The following is a 20,630-nucleotide window of genomic DNA, read 5'->3' on the forward strand; positions in this document are numbered from 1 at the left end:
GTGGAGAATTTATAATCACACTCCTGACTTGTACCTTGTAGATGGTTAAAAGTCTTTGGGGGAGTTAGGAGGTGAGCCTTGCATCTCAGAATACCCAGGCTCTGACCTGGTCTTGTAGCATGGCATTTATCTGGCTGTTTGGTTCTGTTTCTGGTCCTTGGGATAATGATGTTGTGGCACTCAGCAATGGTAATATCAATGAATGTCAAGGGGAAGTGATCGGGTTGCCTTTTGTTGGAGATGACCATTGCCTAACGTACACATTGCCTGGCACTTACCATTACAAGTTTGGATGATGTCCACCTCCTGCTGCTTGAGGACATGGGCTGCTTCATTATCTTAGGAATTGACAAAGAAGCTGAGCACTTTGTGAACATTAGTCAATAGGTTTATGTCTGATCTCATGATACAGGGAAGGTCACAGAAGGATCACTTGAAAATCATTGCGCCTGAGACTCAATGAGATCCTGGGGTTGCAGAGATTAACCTTTAACAAGCAGCTATGAATCTAGCCACTTAAAGTGATGTCTTTCTGATTCCCACTGATTTAAATTTTGCTAGGGCTTTTGGTAGCACACTTGGTCAAATGCTATCCTGATATCAAGGGCATTTACCCTCATATCGATCCCAGAACTGAGCTTGTGTCCATGTTTGGACCAAGACTATAAAGAGGTCTGGACTCAAGTTTTCTGGAGAAATCCAGGCTGAGCAGGTTATTGAGAAGTGAACTAGGTTGGCTGAAGACTGGCATTTGTGATGTTGAAGACCTCAGAAGAAGATCAAGAGGACCATCCAAGGCACCTTTAGCTCATGTAAGCTACAAATGCTTCTGTCTGATCTTTGGTACACAGGCCAACTTCCACCATCATTGATCAATGGCCTGTTCATAGACCCTCCTCCTCAAATCAGGTGCAAAGCTTTGAACTGCTCTGATGGTTGTGGAATTGTTTAGCTCTGATTAGTGCATGTTGCTTTCAGTTTTTCAAGAATGCAGTCCAATGATGTAGCTTCATCAGGTAGGAATCTCATTTCCGGGTAAATTGTTGCTCTGGCATGCTCTTCTAAATTCATTGTGAATAGTCTCACAACATCAGGTTAAAGTCCAACAGATTCATTTGTGCTGCTCCTTCATCAGCTGACTCACCAGCACTCCTTCCTGATTCCAAATAAACCTATTGGACTTTAATCTGGTGTTGTGAGACTTATTAGAGTGCCCACCCCAGTCCAACGCCAGCATTGCCACCTCACTTCTAAATTCATTATTGAACCTCATTGAAAAAATCAGAACAAGATGTGCGAGGCCAGGAGGTTACAAATTGTGGTGGTGTATAGCTTTGTTTCTGCTCTTGGCCCATTGTACCGCACAGGTGTCAGTTTTGAGTTGTTCTGTTCTTTGTCTATCATTAACCGTGCATGCCCAGTCTCACAATTATAAGAACATAAGAAATAGGAGCAGGAGTAGGCCATCTAGCCCTTCGAGCCTGCCCCGCCATTCAATAAGATCATGGCTGATCTGTCGTGGCTCAGTTCCACTTTCCCGCCCTCTCCCCATAACCCTTAATCCCCTCTCTTATCAAAAACCCATCAACCCGCGTCTTAAAAATATTTAGCGAGGCAGCCTCCACCACTTCAACGGGCAGAGAATTCCAGAGATTCACCACCCTTTGAGTGAAGAAGTTCCTCCTCAACTCCACTCTAAACCGCCCCCCCTTTATCTTGAGGCTGTGCCCCCTAGTCCTACTGTCTTTTTTGAGCGGGAAGAGTCTCTCCACCTCTATCCTATCCATCCCATTCATCATCTTATACATCTCAATGAGATCTCCCCTCATTCTTCTAAACTCTAACGAGTACAAGCCTAGTTTATTCAGCCTCTCCTCATTGCTCAACCCCCTCAACTCTGGTATCAGCCTAGTAAACCTCCTCTGTATTATGCCCTTCAGGACATGATAGAACTGGCTAATTCCCCTTGGAAACCCATGTAAACAGCTGTCCATCACATTTTGCAAGTTAACCAATCAAATCATTCAAAATATGCCTTGATTAATTTTTTTGGTAATTGAAATTTTAATGCTGTAAAATGATTTTAAAAGTAAAAGTATCAAAAAGTTTCAAATTCTCATGTTACCTGCAGCTCAATGGATGCACTCTCACTTCAAAGTTGACAAGTTATGATTCCAAGTTATATTTCAGACACTTGTGTATAAACTTTGGGTTGACACTCCAGTTCATAAGGTTCATTACTGAGGGAGCACTGTCCTGTTAAAACTACGATCTCTCAAATGAGATGTTAAACTAAGGCCCTATTCAGTCTCCAAGGTGGACAAAGAAATCCCATAACAAGACTGTATTTTGAACAAGAGCAGTGGAGTTCACCTGTTCTGGTTAACATTTATCCATCAGATTTCTGGTTAAGTTTCACATTGCTATTTGTGGGACTTTGCCATGCACGAATTGACGGCCAAGCTTTCTACATTACACTTCCTGCATTATGCTTCAAAAATACTTTATTGGTTTTAGGATGCTCTCAGATAATTTAAGGCACAATCAGTGCAAGCTTTTTGATTTTTTTTAGTGAGCCGTCTTTAATATTGTATGATATTCTGGAAAATAATCCACATTTAAACAAGTGATTACTTCTGTTTGATACTCTTGTAATTAATATTGACCATGTTTAATATTGTGTGATACTCTGCATATAAATGAATGATCAACATCAAGTGACATTTTTGATTGCAATGTGTTTTAACATTGTGATAGTCTGAACTGTAATATATATTTAATGGTGCACAACCTACTAAATGCAAGTATGGATTTAATACTGTGCAATGCTCTGGGCCCTGATATCTATTTAATGTTGTATAATACTAAGTAAAAATGCATTTATTGTATGATAACACGTACACGGATATATGTTTAATATGATGGATACTCTGGATTTTATGCGGTGGAAGACTTTGGCTGCAATGCAGATTTTAAGGTGTTCAATACCCTTGGTACTATGTGTTTTCGATTGTGCAATATTCTAGTTATCAAAATGCAATTCCAGCTGTGTGACACTTTGGGTGCTGATACATGTTTAATATGTAGAAACGCTCTCTGCACCTATACAAATTTCAGTTTACTGTTCATGTTGAGAGACTCTTTGAATATGCATTTAATATTGTGTAGCAGTTTGTGTACTAATATTCATGTTGTGGAATGCACTCTGGGCACCACTACAATAACACTAACAACATTCATTTATATAGCATCTGTAATTTAATATGGTAATACATTTCAGATAACTTCACAGAGGAGTAATTAGTCAAACCATGACAGTAAAATAGATTTCAGAAGTCACCAAGATGTTTCATCAGGAAATGGATTTCCAAGAGGATTTTAAAGAAGAATGGAGAGGAGATGGGACAGGAATTAGGAAGGGGAATTATAAAGTAATTTTACCCAGATAGCTGAAGACACAGGTACCATTGGTGGGATGAAAGGTGATGGGATTCTGAGATACGGAATTCAGGGATGGTTTTAGGACTAGAGGAGGTTACAGATAGCAAGGTCATAGGTCATGAAGAGATGTGAACATAAAGATAATAATTCTAAGCTTGGGACATTGAAGAATTCGGAGTTAACGTAGAATAGAAATAACATGGACGATGGATGAGCAGTACAGGATAAGAACAACAGAGCTTTGGATGAACTGAAGCCTGTGGATGGAAAAGAATGAGAGATTGATTGGGATATGATGGAATAGTTAAGTATCGAGGTAATACAGGTATGGGTGAGAGTTTCATAACATTTTGTAGATGTTCTGAGGGAGGGCTAGAGGTGGGTAATATTGCAGAGATGGAAGTAGGCAGTCTTTGTGATGAAGGAGGTATGGGTTCAGAAGCTCAGCTCAGGACAGGTGTGCCTGAAGTTGGGGAGAAGTGAGTTAAAGTCAGTGAAGCAGTTTTGGGGTTCATAGTAATGTTCCAAGATGATGGTTTCAGTCTTCTCATTGTTCAACTTAAGCAAACTGTGGCTCATCCAAAACTACACATTGGACAAGCAGTCTGACAGCAGAGGGGCAGTGCAAGGTCAAGAGAGATGTTGGAGAGGTAAAGCTGAGCTTCATAAGCATACATGTGGAAAGTGACCTCACATCCAGGAGAAGGATACAGAAGAGAAAGAGGAAGCGGCCAATGATTACTGGGCGACTGGAGGAAATAGTGCACAGGAAGGAAGAGAAGCCACTACTGGAGAAGCTCTGGCATTGAACAGATAGCTCAGTGAGGGTGATCCAACCGAGTTGGACAACATGGGAAAGGTTTCAGAGGAGTATGCTGTGATTGATTGTGTCAAGGACTGCAGAGACATCAGATAATCATACGAGATGAACACATCATGGTTAGACACATAAGGATTGTCAGTTCTGTGGCAGGGCCAGTCATTTAAATATATTTAATATGCAATGCTGTGAGTACTTATATGAATTTTACACTGTACAATATTTGAGTAAAAGCATTCCTTTTATGTTGTAGGGTGCACTGGGCACCAATGCATGCTTAATATGTGACAATGATACATTATTTAGCAAATGATGCTGTAAATATTAATATACATTTTATTTGCATGAAATTCTGGATACTAATGCACTTCTAATGTTGTTTGAGATTCTTAAAATGTTTTCATATTTCTTTTTTCTCTGTTAGTCTGCTCGCTCCAATTTGAGTCATAACTTGGCTCCTGGCTGCATGCAGGTACATCTGACACTGACATGCTGGAACTAAAACATCATGGCATCCTAGCAATGTGAATTGTCCAGGAAACCTACTTGTCAGCCTTATTCCGCGTCATGACACTCGGATCTGATATGTATTTAGCAGGCCATGTTATACCCATATTTTGACAACAAATCAGAGGACCCACAAAAATAACTTTACACCTCATTATCACAGATCAGGTCATTTGTGTTTTTGAATGCAGTATGAATACTGTGAGATTACTGTCTGTCAATTTTCTGATGTAAAGCATCTTTAATTTAACCTTTAACCTGTATTATAGCATGTTAACACTGTACTCAACAGTACTTTATACTCAAGTGTTGTACAGTGACTGTCCTGCAATCTGTATCTTACCCCATTGTTATACAGTGGCTGTACCCAGCAACACTGTATCCATATAGTGAGAGACCTATAACCACCAGCACTGTACTCAATATTATGCAGTGACAGACTCGTATCTATCAGCGCCATATTCGAGTGTTATGTAGTGACAGACCTGTACCAATTAGCAATGTATTTCAATGTTATATAGTGACATATCTATACCCATTAGCTCTGTACTTATATAGTGACAGATCAGTATCTATCAGCACCTTAACCCAATGTTACACATGACACACTTATACCCATTAGCGTTGTAACCAGCGTTATACATATACAGGTCCATGCCCAGACCGATCCGTGCCCAGACAAATCCATGCCCAGCAGCACTGTACCCCAGTTTTTTTTTAAAACAGTGACAGATGCATACTCATCAGCCATTTACTCTAGTATTATACAGGCCTGTACCATTACTATTTTAGGCTTGTGTTATACAGCTTTGTTGCTATCTTAAGACACAGCTCAAATTTGCACAGCAGTACCTAGAATCATGTTTTTTGTTGTTTCCAAAATTCCATTTTTAAATGTTTCACTCATGATGATGCCTTACTGAAATTTCACATACCATTGGGGTGAGGTGGGAAGTTGTGGGGGAGAATTGAAGGTTTAGCAATGGCACATCATTTTATAATTATGGGTGCTTTTAATCTCAAAATATAAAATATCCAGTGTTAGTTAGCTAAGAAAATAAATCTCTGAACTTTAATGGGTTACCATGACACAGAAAACAATCCACAATACAAACTCCCAACATTATAAAATCAATTGAATCTCAAGTTGGGAGCTTGTAGAGGAAATGCAGTGAGGTTTCAACAGAAACAAAAACAAATTCTAGGGGCAGGTTACAAAACCCACATTTCAAAGAAGATTTCTTTAACTCCCACTTTAAATCCTCAGGTCACTGAAAAATCCCTTGGTACATGAACTATACAATGCAAGATCCAAAATAAGAATAAATTATGAAAAGAAGTACACTGCCTGAAAGGGTCTTGCAGTAAAGAGTGAAATGTCTCACTTACGGCTGACGTCTTGCAGGATGCTCCATCATGGACTGAATTCACAGTTCGTTCCACAATCTGAGAGATTTCAGCACTCAGGCCTTCTCTTTCTTATGCTCCTGGACTTGTTCCAAAAATCCCACAACATATAAAGAAACCCTTTACACAAATATGAAGGGCAAACACTATTTAATACCTCAGGCAGAACAGCAACTCTACTGTAGACATCCTAAAACTTGAACTGTGAGGCAGCAAAAGTTTCTCCATCTCTTAAGGAACACTCATACTTCTGACACTCTTTTTGATTGACTGTAGTCTTGGTTGTATGACTAATGTACACGTCCTGCTGTGGGAGAGGCGAGCCTGTGGTGAAAGGATATAGTTGCAGTGTTTCAAACAGAAGTACCAGGAAGATCAGAGGTATTTCAAATTCCTCACTATCTTTAAACCACACCCTACAAAAAATGAGGAAGGCCTGTCAGAGACAAACACACTAAAATAGTATCAGAGCCCACAGGGAATGCCCTGCAGCGGAACTGACCCATTCAGACTCCCAAGGACAAACTGCTGCTGCTCTAAATCTTTAACACTGTCAATGCTGGAATTGGTGTGCAATTTTCAAATCAGTTCAAATCTATACAGATGCAGGAAAATGGAGCCTGCCACATTGGGCTGTAAATGGCAGCCAACTCACTGGAGGAGGTGGCTTTACAAATATCCCCATCCTCAATGATGGAATAGCCCAGCACATACGTGCAAAAGATAACACTGAAGCATTTGCATAAACCTTCAGCCTGAGAGGCAAAGTAGACTATCTATCTCGGCCTCCTCACTGATATCAATCTTCAGCTAATTCGATTCACTCTACTCGCCGTCAAGAAACAGCTGAAGGTACAAGTTACTGCAAAAGCTATGAGCTTTGGCAATAGTCCTGAAGACTTATCATCCCACCAGTCTACTTTCGATCATTAGTAAAGTGACAAAATGGGTCATCAGTACCATCAAGCAGCACTTATTCAGCAATGACATGCTCACGGATGCTCAGTTTTGGTTCCACCAGGGGCACTCAGTTCCTGATCTCATTACAGCCTTGGATCAAACATGGACAAAAGAGCTGAAGGCCAGAGGTGAGATGACATCAAAGCAATATTTGACAAAGTATAGCATCAAGGAGCCTGAGCAAAACTGGAGTCAATGGGAATCAGGAGAAAAATTTCTGATAGTTGGAGTCATACCTAGCTTGGAAGATGGTTGTGCTGGTTGGAGGTCAATCATCTCAGCTACAGAACATCACCACAGAAGTTTCTCAGGGTAGTATCCTAGGCCCAACCATCTTCAGCTGCTTTATCAATGACTTCCCATCCATAATATGGTCAGAAGTAGGGATGCTCATAGATAACCACACAATATTCAGCTCCATTTATGGCTCCTCAGATACTGAAGCAGATCATGTCCAAATGCAGCAAAAGCTGGACAATACTAGGCTTGGACTGACAAGTGGCAAGTAACATTTGTGCCACATGAGAGCAAGGCAATAACCATCTGCAACAAGAGAGGATCTAACCATCACCCCTTAACTTCAATGGTAAAAATGGTGGCTACCAGAGCAGGTCAAAGGCTAGGAGTACTGCAGTGAGTAACTCGCCTCCTGACATCTCTAAGCCTAAGCCTGTCCACCATTTACAAGGCACAAGTTAGGAGTGTAAAGGAATACTCTACACTTGCATGGATTAGTACAGCTCCAACAACACTCAAGAACCTCAACACCATCCAAGGTAAAGCAGCCTGCTTGATTGCTACACCTTCTACAAACATTCAATCCCTGTACTACCGACAAACAACGGCAGCCGTGTGTACCATCTACAAGATGCACTACAGGAGCTCATCAAGGTTCCTTCAGCAGCAACTTCCAAACCCATGACCACTACCATCTAGAAGGGCAGAAGCTGCAGACACCTAGGAACATATCTGGAGGTTCTCCTCCAAATTGCTCACCATTCTGACTTGGAAATATATTGCCACTCCTCATGTCACTAGGTCAAAATTCTGGAATTCCCTCCCTAACAGAATTGTGGGTATATCTACACCTCAGAGACTGCAACGGTTCACCCAACTGAAGCGCAACTAGGGATGGGCAATAACTGTTGGTCTGGCTTGAGACCAACATCGTCCACTTCTGTAAAATGAAATTTTAAAAATCCTAATTTTTTAAACTGTAGCTGTAGTTCTATTGGTTCTTTTTCTTCTCACCAACTATTACACTGCTCCAGTTTCAACTTGTTTTCAGTTAAGAGTAGTTAAGCCCAAGCTACTTATCACACAGGGTAAAAATAATCATCCGCCCATTGTTAAAAGCTGAAGCATTCAGAGTTCGAGGAATAGCCTGAGGTACCTCTAAGTTGCACTAAGGCATGTGGTCAGTGGTCTACTGACCCAATCTGTCCCCACTTCTTTCTCAACTCAGCTAGAGCAACGTAATTCACAGAAAGACCCTCAACTCGATTCGCCATCATATACTTTATACATTTGACTGTCAGTGGCAAAGGATTAATTGAAGGAATGGCGCTGATGCTTTGCATCATTTCACTAGGGCAACTTCCATTCTAAGTCTTAAGACCTCTAATACGAAAACATTAATCGGAATTAAAATCATGCCCTGACAACTCTTACTGAGGCAAAAGACCTTCGGAACAGCAGACCAATAAAATTAGAGAAACGAATGCCTGGTTCAAAGACTGGTGTGGGAGAAATAGGTTCAATTCGTGGAACACTGGCATCAGTATTGGGAAAGTGAGATCTGTACCATTTTGAAGATACACATGAACCACGCTGAAACCAGTGATTTAGTGAGCCGCATAATTAGGGAAGTAGAGAGGGTTTTAAATTAAACAGTAAAGACAAGGAATCAAATTTTGGAAGACGTGGTAAATCAAAGAGTAAACATAAAATAAGAAAGAAAGGCATTAATATTGGAAATGATAAACAGACTGCGACAGGAAAGGATAGAGTATAAAGCTAAGAGTAAAAGCAGCAGGTAAGTCTAGGAGTTACGGAAGTAATAAAATGACAAAACTAAAGGTTCTGTATCTGAATTCACACAGCATTGTAACAAAATAAATGAACTGAGAGTGCAAACAGAAATAAGTAAGTACCATCTGATGGCCATCACAGACATACATCTACAGATGACACAGGTTGGGATCCGAATATTTAAGGAAGCATGACATATAGGAACGACAGGAAACTAGGAAAAGGTAAAGATGTGGCCTTGTTAATTAATGGTGGTATTACTACAATGGAGAGGGATGACATAAGTTCAGGAAACCAAGACATTGAGTTTCAGTAGGGATGATAAATGATAAAGATAAAGGAATGTTGTACAGGCCTCCAAACAGTAACCACATGGTAGGACAGAATAAAAAGGAAGAAACAATGGGAGCTTATCAGAAAGGTACAGCAATAATCTTGAGTGATTCAATCTACATATGGACTAGATAAATCAGATGGGAAAAGGTTGCCTAGATGAGTAGCTCAGAGTGTTTTTAGGATAGTTTCTTGGAACATTCAAATTCCAATCCACTTCATCCTGTTGTTATGGCTCACATTCTGGAGCCAACCAGAGAACAGGTTGTACTGGACTTGGTAGTGAGAAACAAGACAGAGTTAATTAATGATCTCATAGTGCTGGCACCTCTAAGTAGCAGTGATCAAAATGTGATTGAATTTTACATTTTGTTTGAGGAAGAGAAGAGTAGATCAAGATTAGTATTTTAAACTTAAATAGGGCAATTATGAGGGTATGAAAGCAGAACTAGCTAAAGTGATCTGGCAAATGAGGTTAAGGGATAGTTCCACAGAGATGCAATGGCAAATGTTAAAAGAGATATTTCAGCATACTCAGAATATATACATTCCAACTAGAAAGCAAAATATCAAAGGGCAGACCCCACCATGGCGGTTAACTAAAAAGGTATGGCATCAAACTTAAAGAAAAGGCATATAATTGTACAAGGATGGGTGGCACTTCAGAAGACTAGACAGAATACAAAGAACAGCAAAGAAACACCAAAAGATTAATAAGAAGGGAAAAATCCAAGTATGAGAGAAAGGTGGCTAGAAATAGAAAGACAGATAGTAAGAGTTTCTATAGATATTCAAATAAGAAATGAGTTAACAAAACAAACCTTTACCTTGCCTTTAACAATTATTGGCCCTACAGACAGTGTCTATGGGAATAATAATGGAAGTGAAGGATTTGGCAAATTAATTGAACAGGTATTTTGCAACAGTCTTCATTACACAGGATAAATGACATCTCAGAAATAGCTGTAAATCAAAGATTGGAAGGGAGGAAAGAACTAGGGAAAATTACAGTCACCAGGAAAATGGAACTTAGCAAACTGTTGAATTATGGGTTAACAAATCTTGTAGTAAAAAGTCTGACAACACCAGGTTTTTTTTTACTGTGTTTACCCCAGTCCAACGCCGGCACATCCACATCTTAACAAATCTTGATAGACTTCGTCATGGCATCTTAAAGGAAGTGGTTAGTTGATGCGTTGGTTTTAATTTTCTAAAATTCCCAGGGAAGGTTCCATTAGATTAGAAATTAGTGAATTAACTCCTTTATTCAAAAAGGGAGGGAGACAAGCAAGAAACTGCAGGCCAGTTAATTCTGTCAAAGGAAAATCATAGAATCTTACAGCGCAGAAAGAGGTCATTCGGCCCACCGTGTTTGCACCAGCATCTGAAATAGCTACCCGCTGCCCCCTCCAGCTAGTCCCATCCTCCAGCCCTATCTCCGTAACTCTTTAAATTCATCACTTTCAAATACGTTTCCAGCTCTTTTTTGAAATCTTCCATGGAATCAGCCTCCACTACTCTTCTCAGCAGTGTGTTCCAAATCGTAATAGCACTTTCATCTCACTCCTAACTCTTTTGCTGACCATCTTGAAATTGTGACTTCTAGTCAGACATATCAACATGTGGAAACAGAATACCTTTCTTTATTTTGTCAAAACTGTGCAGAATTTTGAACATCTCAGTAAGGTCACCTCAACCTACTCTTCGTAAGGGAGAATAAGCCCAATTTCTCTAATCTTTCCTTGTATTTAAAATTTCTCATTTCTAATACCATTCTAGTAAATCTTCTTTGCACTATCTCTAGGGATTTAACATTGTTCCTTAAATAAGGTGCCCAGAATGGAACACGATATTCCAAATGTAGTCTGACCAATGATTTGTAAAGGTACCTCTACAGAAATGAAAAGCATCATTTCCTTGCTTTTATACTCCATGCCTGTACTCATAAACTGAAAATGACAGAAGCTCTTCTTAAAGATATTATAGCAGGGCACACAGAAAAATTCAAGGCAACTATGCAGAGTCCACATAGTTTTGTGAAAGGGAAAAAATGTTTATTGAATTGATTACAATTTCTTGAAGAAGTCACATGCTGTGGATAAAGGGGAACTGCTGTCTGTACTGTACTTAGATTTCAGAAGGCATTTGATAAAGTGCAACATTGACAGTTATTGCGATAAATAAAAGCTCACAGTGAAGATTGTCTGGCTGCCAGGAAACAAAGATGGACATAAATGGGTTCTTTTTCAGATTGGCAGGATAAGTAGAGAGACCGGTGTTGGGGCGTCAGCTTTTTACAATTTATTTAAATGATTTGGATGAAGGGATAAAGGCATGGTTGCTAAATTTGCTGAAGATACAAATTAAGTTAGGAAATTGAGTTATGAAAAGGGCCTAGGGAGGTTGCAAAGGGATAAAGATAGTTTAGGTGGGTGGGCAATGACTTGGCAAATGGAGTATAAAGTGAGAAAATGTGAAAGGAAGAATAAAAAAAACATATTATCTTAATTGTGAGAAATCGCAAGCTGAGATTCAGTGGAATTTAGGTGTCCTTCTGCATGAATTGCTTGACGTTCGTGCAAGTATAGCAAGTAATTAGGAGAGCTTATAATAGAATGTGATTTTTACTTTGAGGGGAATTGAGTATGAAAGTAGAGAGGTTATGTTTCTGTTGTAACAGGCACTGGTAAAACCCACATCTAAAGTATTGAGTACAGTACTGGTCTTCTTATTTAAGGAAGGATGTAAATGAATTAGAAGCAGTTCAGAGAATGTTTGTTAGATTAATGCCAGGAATAGGTGTGGTTGCCTAATTATGAAAATTTGCATAGGCCAGACCTGTATCCACTGTAGCTTGGAAAAGTAAGAGGCAGCCTGATTGAAACCTTTAAGATGCTGAGAAGTCATAACAGTTTGGATTTGGAGATGATGTTTCCTCTGTGAGAGAATCTAGAACCAGGGTCATTGTTTAAAACTAAAGGGTTGCCCATTTAAGACTGAGATGAAGAGAATTCTTTTTCCCTCAGCAGGTAGAGAGTCTTAGGAGTTCCCTCCATCAAAAATCAGCAGAAGCTTGATAAACAAGGGAATGAGTGAAAGGTTATTGGAAGTAAGGGATGGTTACAATCAGTTAGGAGAGAAAAGAGCTGATGTTTCGAGTCCAGATGACCCTTTGTCAAAGGGTCAGCTCTTTTCTCTCCTTACAGGTGTTGCCAGACCTGCTGAGATTTTCCAGCATTTTCCCTTTTGGTTTTAGATTCCAGCATCTGCAATAATTTGCTTTTATCCAGTGGTTACAATCAGACCAACCATGCCCTTTTTCAATGTGCAGCAGGCTCAAGGGGCTGAATGGCTTACTCCTAATTCATAAGTTTGTGTCTGTGTCTGTGTATGGACACCATATCATATTGGAGACTTCCTGATCTTGGAGGAACAACAAAATATTATAACAGAGTTGATGAATAGGATTGGACACAAGTGATCCATCTAAGCTTGTAAATGTACCAGTCAACTCATCATCGTCTGTGCGGGCTCTTTGCTACATCAATCCAAAACTAATCCCTCTGCTCTGTTTTCTCCCCACAGCTTGTTACCTTCTGGATCAAATGTTTATATGGTTCTCCTATAAATAACGCATTGGCCTATGGTTTAGCAACATGTTTCTAGAAATCTCTACTAACCTCATATCGTCATCCGCTTAGTTATAATTATAAACTGATTATTCTTCATTACTAACTCCGCAAGGCAAAAGGCTGATTTGCCTGTTATTGAGATTCTGCAATAGACATTTAAGGAATTTAGGAGACTAACAGAAGATCAGAACTTTAAGGATAGCAATCTAAGAACTACTGGTTCCACAACCCTGTCAGAATATGAATAGCAAGGTAAGCAAAGTAAATATGTGACTCAAGGGATAATATGATATTAGGAACCAGAAACGCTCAATTTAAACTTATCAATTAATCTCCAAACTTGTTACTTTCGTAAACATTTTAACTTCACTGCAGAATGCTAACAGAAGTGGTCAGCTTGACAAGTGTCTTCAGGTGCACTGTCACTTTTTCATTCTTCGTTTTGTATAGTTTAGGGTACAATTGTCTGTATTATGAGATTGTGGCCCAAAGATTTCTGTGACACACGCTGTTAGATTTGACCTTATCTATTTAACGCTGATGATGACTTGCCGGAAGTGAGAGATGAAAACTGCGTGGTGACCTTTATAGGCTATCTGAACTCTGCGTGAGTAAGGTACAACTGCTTGCCCCCGAAAGCAATCGGATTCAAGGAGAGAGCAATAGACAGAAGGTTTGTACTAGGAAGTCCAAGTTAGAGTGGATGAATTCAATGTCAAATGAGACCCAAAATGAGAAATAGAGGGAAAAATGGTAAAGAGTAAAAAAGAGACAAAGTAAAAAAAAACTAAAATGGATAAGTCACAACTTTGTGGTAATTTATTTTATATCTACAATACAAATATAATGTCATGTCACTGAACGTTTTGAATGGGAAGCCAGGCAACAAAATGTCATTTTCATGAATGAATGAGCCAGGAGCTTTTGGATTTTTATGTTTAATCATGCACCTGCCCTTTCGAGTGGTTTCTGTGACAGTTTAGTAGATGATCCATTAGAAACTGCTGCATCTATATACTGTGTTTAGTGACCTTGCAAAGGAATAATTCCTCTCCACCTGTCCTCTTCAAGTCGAAGAGTTTCTGTCTGAGTTGATGGCCTCTTGTCTCAAACTACATCCCGGTCAACACCAACAGGATGACATGAGGAAGTGAGTTTATGTCCAGTAGGTTGGAACATAAACAGCAGGAAATCCTAGTCCTGGAACACTGAAGCTTAACCCTTAACAGCATGGCTGGGCTAGTTTGCTACTTGGATAAAAAAATTGTTGCATTGTCATAAACTTTCATTATTGTCCCCACCATGACCCCAGCTCAACACAATACCTTTCTTTTTAATAGCTACATTGAGAAGCTGCAAAAGCCTGACATGGGTTTTTACCTATACTTGAAACCTAACCAACCATATAAATAAGATCAGGAGCTCAAACTTTTGTTGAATTTTAGGGGTGAATGAGCAGCCTATTATGCCGCAACACTACAGCAACCATCCTGAATTAAAGGTACAGTCTGGGTTCGACACAGAGCATAGGTTCCATAATGCTGCCCTATTGAACATACCAAGGCCAGGTTCGGCACACGATGGACAAAATAAAGTTTTTTCTATATAACTTTGGCTTTGAATGTCAATGTGCTGCCTCATCTACAAGAACACAATCAGCTTACACACATATGGACATCATATCGCATTGCTCTAAAATTCCTTCCACCATTAACAAATGTTACTTTTTTTTCAGCCTGTCTGCTACTAAGTCAGGGAAATGATAGAATTTCAATGAAGAGAATAAATGCTATCTCTTCTGAATTGCTATGGATGCATAGTCATTTATCTAAATCAAAAAATGACTGAGGACAACATTGGAAAAGGTGATGGAACAGTAGGGAATTTGAGGAATAGGGCAAGATGACAGTACCACTGCAGTGCATCACAGTGGCAGAGTAATAAATCTAGACTGGTAGGGGTGTCTCACTGTTAAGAAAAGATCTGCTGTCAGTAAACTATGCTACTGTCAGACTGACAATGTGCTCTTCCAGAATGAAATCGCGGAGGAGTAAAACTTTTCTGATAGTGAAAAGACATTTTGCAAATGGATGTGCACAAATGGACAACTAGAGAACTCACTGGAACAAGTGAGAAGGCACAAAGAAGTGGGATATCAGAGGGTTAAGAAAAGACTGACTGGAGATAGTGGGCATGCAGAAGGTGGACAACCGAATAGGAGACAATGCTGAGTATATGGCGCAGGATAAGCAATGGGATAGAGGAATAAGGTTTCTGAGGCAACTGCTTCGTAAGAGCCAGTTATGAACGCCACAGCACTTGGGGTGGGAACTTGTAGACATGACCAGGACAGAAACCAGCAAGTATGGTGTAGAAGATCCACTTAGGCATGGAGCAGTTCATCAGTGAGAATAGAACAAAGTGTGTCAGGCAGAGACTGGAGGGAGGAGGGGAAAAAAAGCAGAACTCCTTTCCCAGGCAGTTTGGTTGGTTCTTAGCTCTTTAATTTTCCCAAATCAGAATTACTCCTGCTTCTTCTTCTGCTGCCCTGAATAGGTCTGATTTTGTCATGGCAATTCTTGCTACACAATGAATTCAGCTGACAGGATATACAATAGGTAGCTGTGAGAGTGAGAGATATCATTACCATGGCAAATATAGAGGCAGCAAAAATGTCAGGTGAAGATTCATTTTCACTGTTCTATTTCCCATTCCACTGACTCAGTCTCTGTATCATACTATGTGTGCCTGTAGCCAGCTTGCCTGTGTCTCCAAAAAAGAAAGAAAGCAGAGCAATTCAAGTGCTGACAGGGAGTGAAAGGCTTCATGAGTACTGCGCAGTACAAAAGACAAATGAGTCTTTTCACTACAGTACCAAGGCTTGTGTTATCCTGACTCTTAAATCATCCTCTTTGTTCCTCTTGGTCTAATTTTAGCTGGGGATTGACGTGTGCTGATTTCTAGCATTGGCAACAACAACAATCTCTATGACAGAGAATACTGAAGAGCAATCACAGGGGAGTGAGGAAGAAAATCACAAGAAATATATAGAGCAGATCTCAAGCACATTGGAATGAAGAGGAGCCATCTCAGCAAGACACATATATTGCCTGAACTGAAAAGGTGATGGGAGGGCTGCCTCTTGAATGTTGTGTTGGTGGTCGCACAATGACATTAAGCACACTAGGGGCAGCACGGTAGCACAGCGGTTAGCACTGCTGCTTCACGGTTCCAGGCACCTGGGTTCGATTCCCGGCTCAGGTCACTGTCTATGTGGAGTTTGTACATTCTCCTCGTGTCTGCCTGGGTTTCCTCCGGGTGCTCCGGTTTCCTCCCACAGTCCAAAGATGTGCAGGTTAGGTTGATTGGCAATGCTAAAATTGCCCCTTAGTGTCCTCAGATGCTTAGGTTAGAGAGATTAGAGGGTAAAATATTTAGGGATGTGGGGGTAGGGCCTGGGTGGGATTGTGGTCGGTGCAGACTCGATGGGCCGAAGGGCCTCTTTCTGCACGGTAGTGTTCTATGGTTCATGTGACTTGGGGAGGAGCTGGCAGTGAGTGCCTTTCAACATGGTGAAGACTTATACAACTGAATGCTCTGTCATATCAGAAGACAGGTTAAGAGGGACTCAGAGAAAATAAATGTGTATCAAGTATTTGAAAGTTTCAGACAATAAAGCCAACTAAGAAAAGTGAAAAAGTTTTGGTCAGAAACATTATAGCCACTTTGAAGCAGGCCATAGTGCTCAATGAAAGCACCTAAGCAATTCCAAGTGGTTGCCTTCCAACAGTGCAAAGAAACCTGCTGCACTGACACTTCAAACCTTGGTGGATAATTGTTGACAGCAAGTAACAGCAAAGGAAATGCCTGGAGAAACCCAAGCCATATAGTTTTTCATTGCTCAATATGTTTATCTTCGATTCTGTTCCAACTGGGCTGGTGATTTCTGCATTAGTGTAGACCGCAAATATTCTGAACCCCTCAACAATGGGATAGTTTGTGTTCTCCTGTAATAGAAACTCATGAAACTTGTCTCTGTGATTAGAAGTCTGGATGTCCCAGGTAATAAAACAAGCGTGTGGCAGTTGGTATAATTGGTGCTATTCACCGGATACTTCTTTCAATGTCTGGCATTAACTGAAAGCTACGTCAATTTGGTCAGCAAAGAACTGTTTGTGGGGGAGGGGGAGTGTGAGCTGGATGATTTTGTTCTAAAGGGCAAAAGTGTGCTTTAAAATGCTCAAGTTATTCAAGCCCATGGGGTAGAATGGCTTGGGCAACAGCCTGACTCCCATTTCAATGTTATAGCAGCTTGATTATTTGGACAATACTGCCAGTGTTCACCTCTGCACCATGTCACTAATCTAAGCAAAGATTGGGACACAGATGCATTCACCTCAGTTGTTTAGATTGATACATGTAAGCCAATTTGCTTGCAGGATCGGAATCAATCACACACTGCCCTGTGTGTGTAATCAAATTACTAGCTTTTCATTTCTTGCCTTACTTCTGTTTTATATCCATAAGTTCCCAAAATTTAGTCAGTTTGATAAGAAGCACCAAAATAGTGTGATTAAGGATTGCTCACAGGGGATTGTTAATTTTACCTTTTATCTGGTGAATGGCTGTATTGGAGTCAATCTTCTACATTTATTTACCGAGTTAAATGTTGCAAGTTTACACCTCCTACCTCCACCATGCTACAGTTTCAATAAGTACCTCTTTATATATGCTCAAATGAAAACACAGTTAATGCCGATCACCAGCACTCAATTAAGCACATTTAATATACAATTAACAGCAGACAAGTCTATACAGGCTGTCACATTTGAATGGAAACAACATCAAAAGGCACAGATTTTCTGACACTTGCCTAATGAAAGACCATGTTGGAAAAGATGGAAACCAGGAAATGTCTGAACAGCAAATAATTCCACTACATCTGTTATGAAATCCCAAATAAAGTTGAGTTTCCTGGAAAATACAGTCAGAGTCGGGAGACTTCCTAAGAATTAATATCAGACTGGAAATTCTGGTTAGATCACGGTATAAGAAATGCTGAGGAACAGTTTGACCTTCCTGTTGCTGCATTGTCACTTCATCCAAAATGAAGTCCAGGACATTGTCTAACAGCAGAGGCAATTAGCAACAACAGGAAAAAGAAACCAGTCTTTAGTATTTCTTGTACTTAAATCTGGTCAGATATTTCTGATATTGGCACCAGGAAGACTGAAACCATATTATTTGTTTCCTGTTAAACATCTGCACTTTTGCCTGGAATTGCATTTCCATCTTTATCTGTTTGAGTAAGGTGACTTACGATGCCAAAACTCCTTGAATAGGAGCTGAGCTTCAAACCAACATTCTATCACCAAAACTGTCAATTTCTGTCTGCATTTATCCACTTTAATCTTACTAAAATCCTGATGAAAGGTTGCAGACCCAGCTTCTCAAATATCCCCTTTTATCGAGCACTCAATCATAACAAATTCCAACTGGTTCAGAATTTCCACCTTTCAAATATGCAAATCTTTTATATTATTTGGTTAGTTTACTGGTTTCAAGCAAGTGAATTCAAAATCCCCAAATTTCTCCAGGACCTCTTTCTCCAATGTAACTTTGTAATCCCACTACTCTGATTCCCAGCTCACTACACCAACCTCTGTAACCAATCTACCCTACATCCCAACTCACTTCACCCAAACTATGTAACCCTCTGCCCTAAATCTCAGCTCACTATACTCAACATCTGTAACCCTCTACCCTTCATCCCAGCTCACTACACTCAACATCTGTAACCCCTCTACCCTATAACTCAGCTCACTACACCAACCTCTGTAATCTGTCTACATCCCAACTCACTACACCCAACTTCTAACTCCTCAACCCTACATCCCAACTCACTTTGTCCAAACTCTGTAACCCCTCTATCCTACATCTCAGCTCACTACACCAACCTCCGTAACCCTCTACACTTCACCCTAACTTACGACACCCAACATCTGTAACCCCTCTACCCCAACATCTCAGCTCGCTACACCAACCTCTACAACCTGTCAACATTCCAACTCACCACAATCAAACTCAGTAACCCATCTACCTTACATCCCAACTCACTACACCCAAACTCAGTAACTGTCTACCATAAATCCCAACTCACTACACTCAAACTCAATAATCCTTCTACCCTATATCCCAACTCACTACAGCCAAACTCACTAACCTTTCTACACTAATCTCAACTCACTACAGCCAAACTTTGTAATCTTCCTACCCCACATCCTAGTTTATTAAATCCAACCTCTTTGACAAGAAAGAGAATTAATCCAGAATTTAAAGTAAACTTCTAGCTGAAGAACTTAAGCCAAATCAGCAGCAGTTCTTGCCAACATTTTGTGTCTGAACGAACATCATTAAAATAGATTATCTGATAATTTATCTACTTATCTATTTGTAGGACCTTCCTGTATAAAAATTGAACCCATCTCAGCCTACAATGCAACAGTGGCTGCACTTCAAAAGTTATTCTTTAAATGTGAAATGCTTTGGTATATCCTGGGACCTAATAGGTACTACATAAATTCAAGGTCCCTCTTCAGCATGGAACTTAATCAGCCAATGCAATTAATACATTTAAAACAAATTTCAACTGCTGCCATTTGTGTCACTACTTAACAAACTGTCTGATAAATAATCAAACATCCATGCTACCTGTGCTCATTATTAATATGCAACCATTGTCAGTAACATTATTGGATGCAATCAAATTCTTGCTAAATACGACTCGTGTCAGAGCTACTCACTGTAAAACTGTTGTTAACATTTTTCGTGCTGGATTCTGCGACACTGGCATCTGTTAAATCCACTTCATCAAATATGATGGACTACAAAAAAAAATACAAGTCTGTCATTGAAAATGCACCATTGCATGTGAGAGTGACCAAAGTAGTAATATTGGCTCCAAACCCCATTACAATGAGGTAGGATGAGCCCACACTTCCAGCTGAGAGATAAATGGGAGTTATTACCCAACAGTTATACGACTGAGAGATTAATGGAGGGGTACAACTCCACATTTATCTTATGGGGAGATCAATTGCGGGGAGAAACAGGGAAGGACCACAATCCTCTAAATGTCAGAGTAGTGGGGCAGTATTATCCCATAAATATGATCAATGGAAAGGTATAACCCAATATCCATATTATAAAGGTGTAATGGGTGGGGTTGTGTCCTCACAGCGAGGTCCAAGGGGAAAGGAATAAATGCTACACCACCTTGTAGATAGTCTCAATGGAAGGAGAATTCTGCTGTGCTGAATATAATGCAAGGGTTATCATGATAAATAAGGATTGTCCCCTGTATCAGATATCATAATAAGAGGGCTATCCTACATCTCTCTGGGCTGGGTATGAGAATCAGAGGGTTTGAGCTGGAGCACTCTTCCTCTCAAGCGCTTCCTGCTTGAGTACACTACATTCTTGTTTGTTTTTAGATAGCT

The 20,630-nt window shown here is 40.0% G+C and overlaps 1 protein-coding gene across 4 annotated transcripts in view; it reads right to left on the reverse strand.

Moving 5' to 3' along the window:
* dgkd (diacylglycerol kinase delta) overlaps positions 1 to 20,630 on the reverse strand; it is a 139,159-nt gene that overhangs the window by 81,131 nt on the left and 37,398 nt on the right. For all 4 annotated transcript variants that reach the window (XM_080185423.1, XM_080185422.1, XM_080185421.1 and 1 more), the window contains exon 3: positions 19,935 to 20,015. In XM_080185423.1, the coding sequence (XP_080041549.1) occupies positions 19,935 to 20,015 (81 nt within the window). The remainder of the gene's footprint in view (positions 1 to 19,934; positions 20,016 to 20,630) is intronic.

Source organism: Carcharhinus amblyrhynchos, chromosome 3 (genome assembly GCF_965287045.1).
Source record: "Carcharhinus amblyrhynchos chromosome 3, sCarAmb.v2.hapA, whole genome shotgun sequence".
In the NCBI taxonomy this organism is placed as follows: Eukaryota; Metazoa; Chordata; class Chondrichthyes; order Carcharhiniformes; family Carcharhinidae; genus Carcharhinus; species Carcharhinus amblyrhynchos.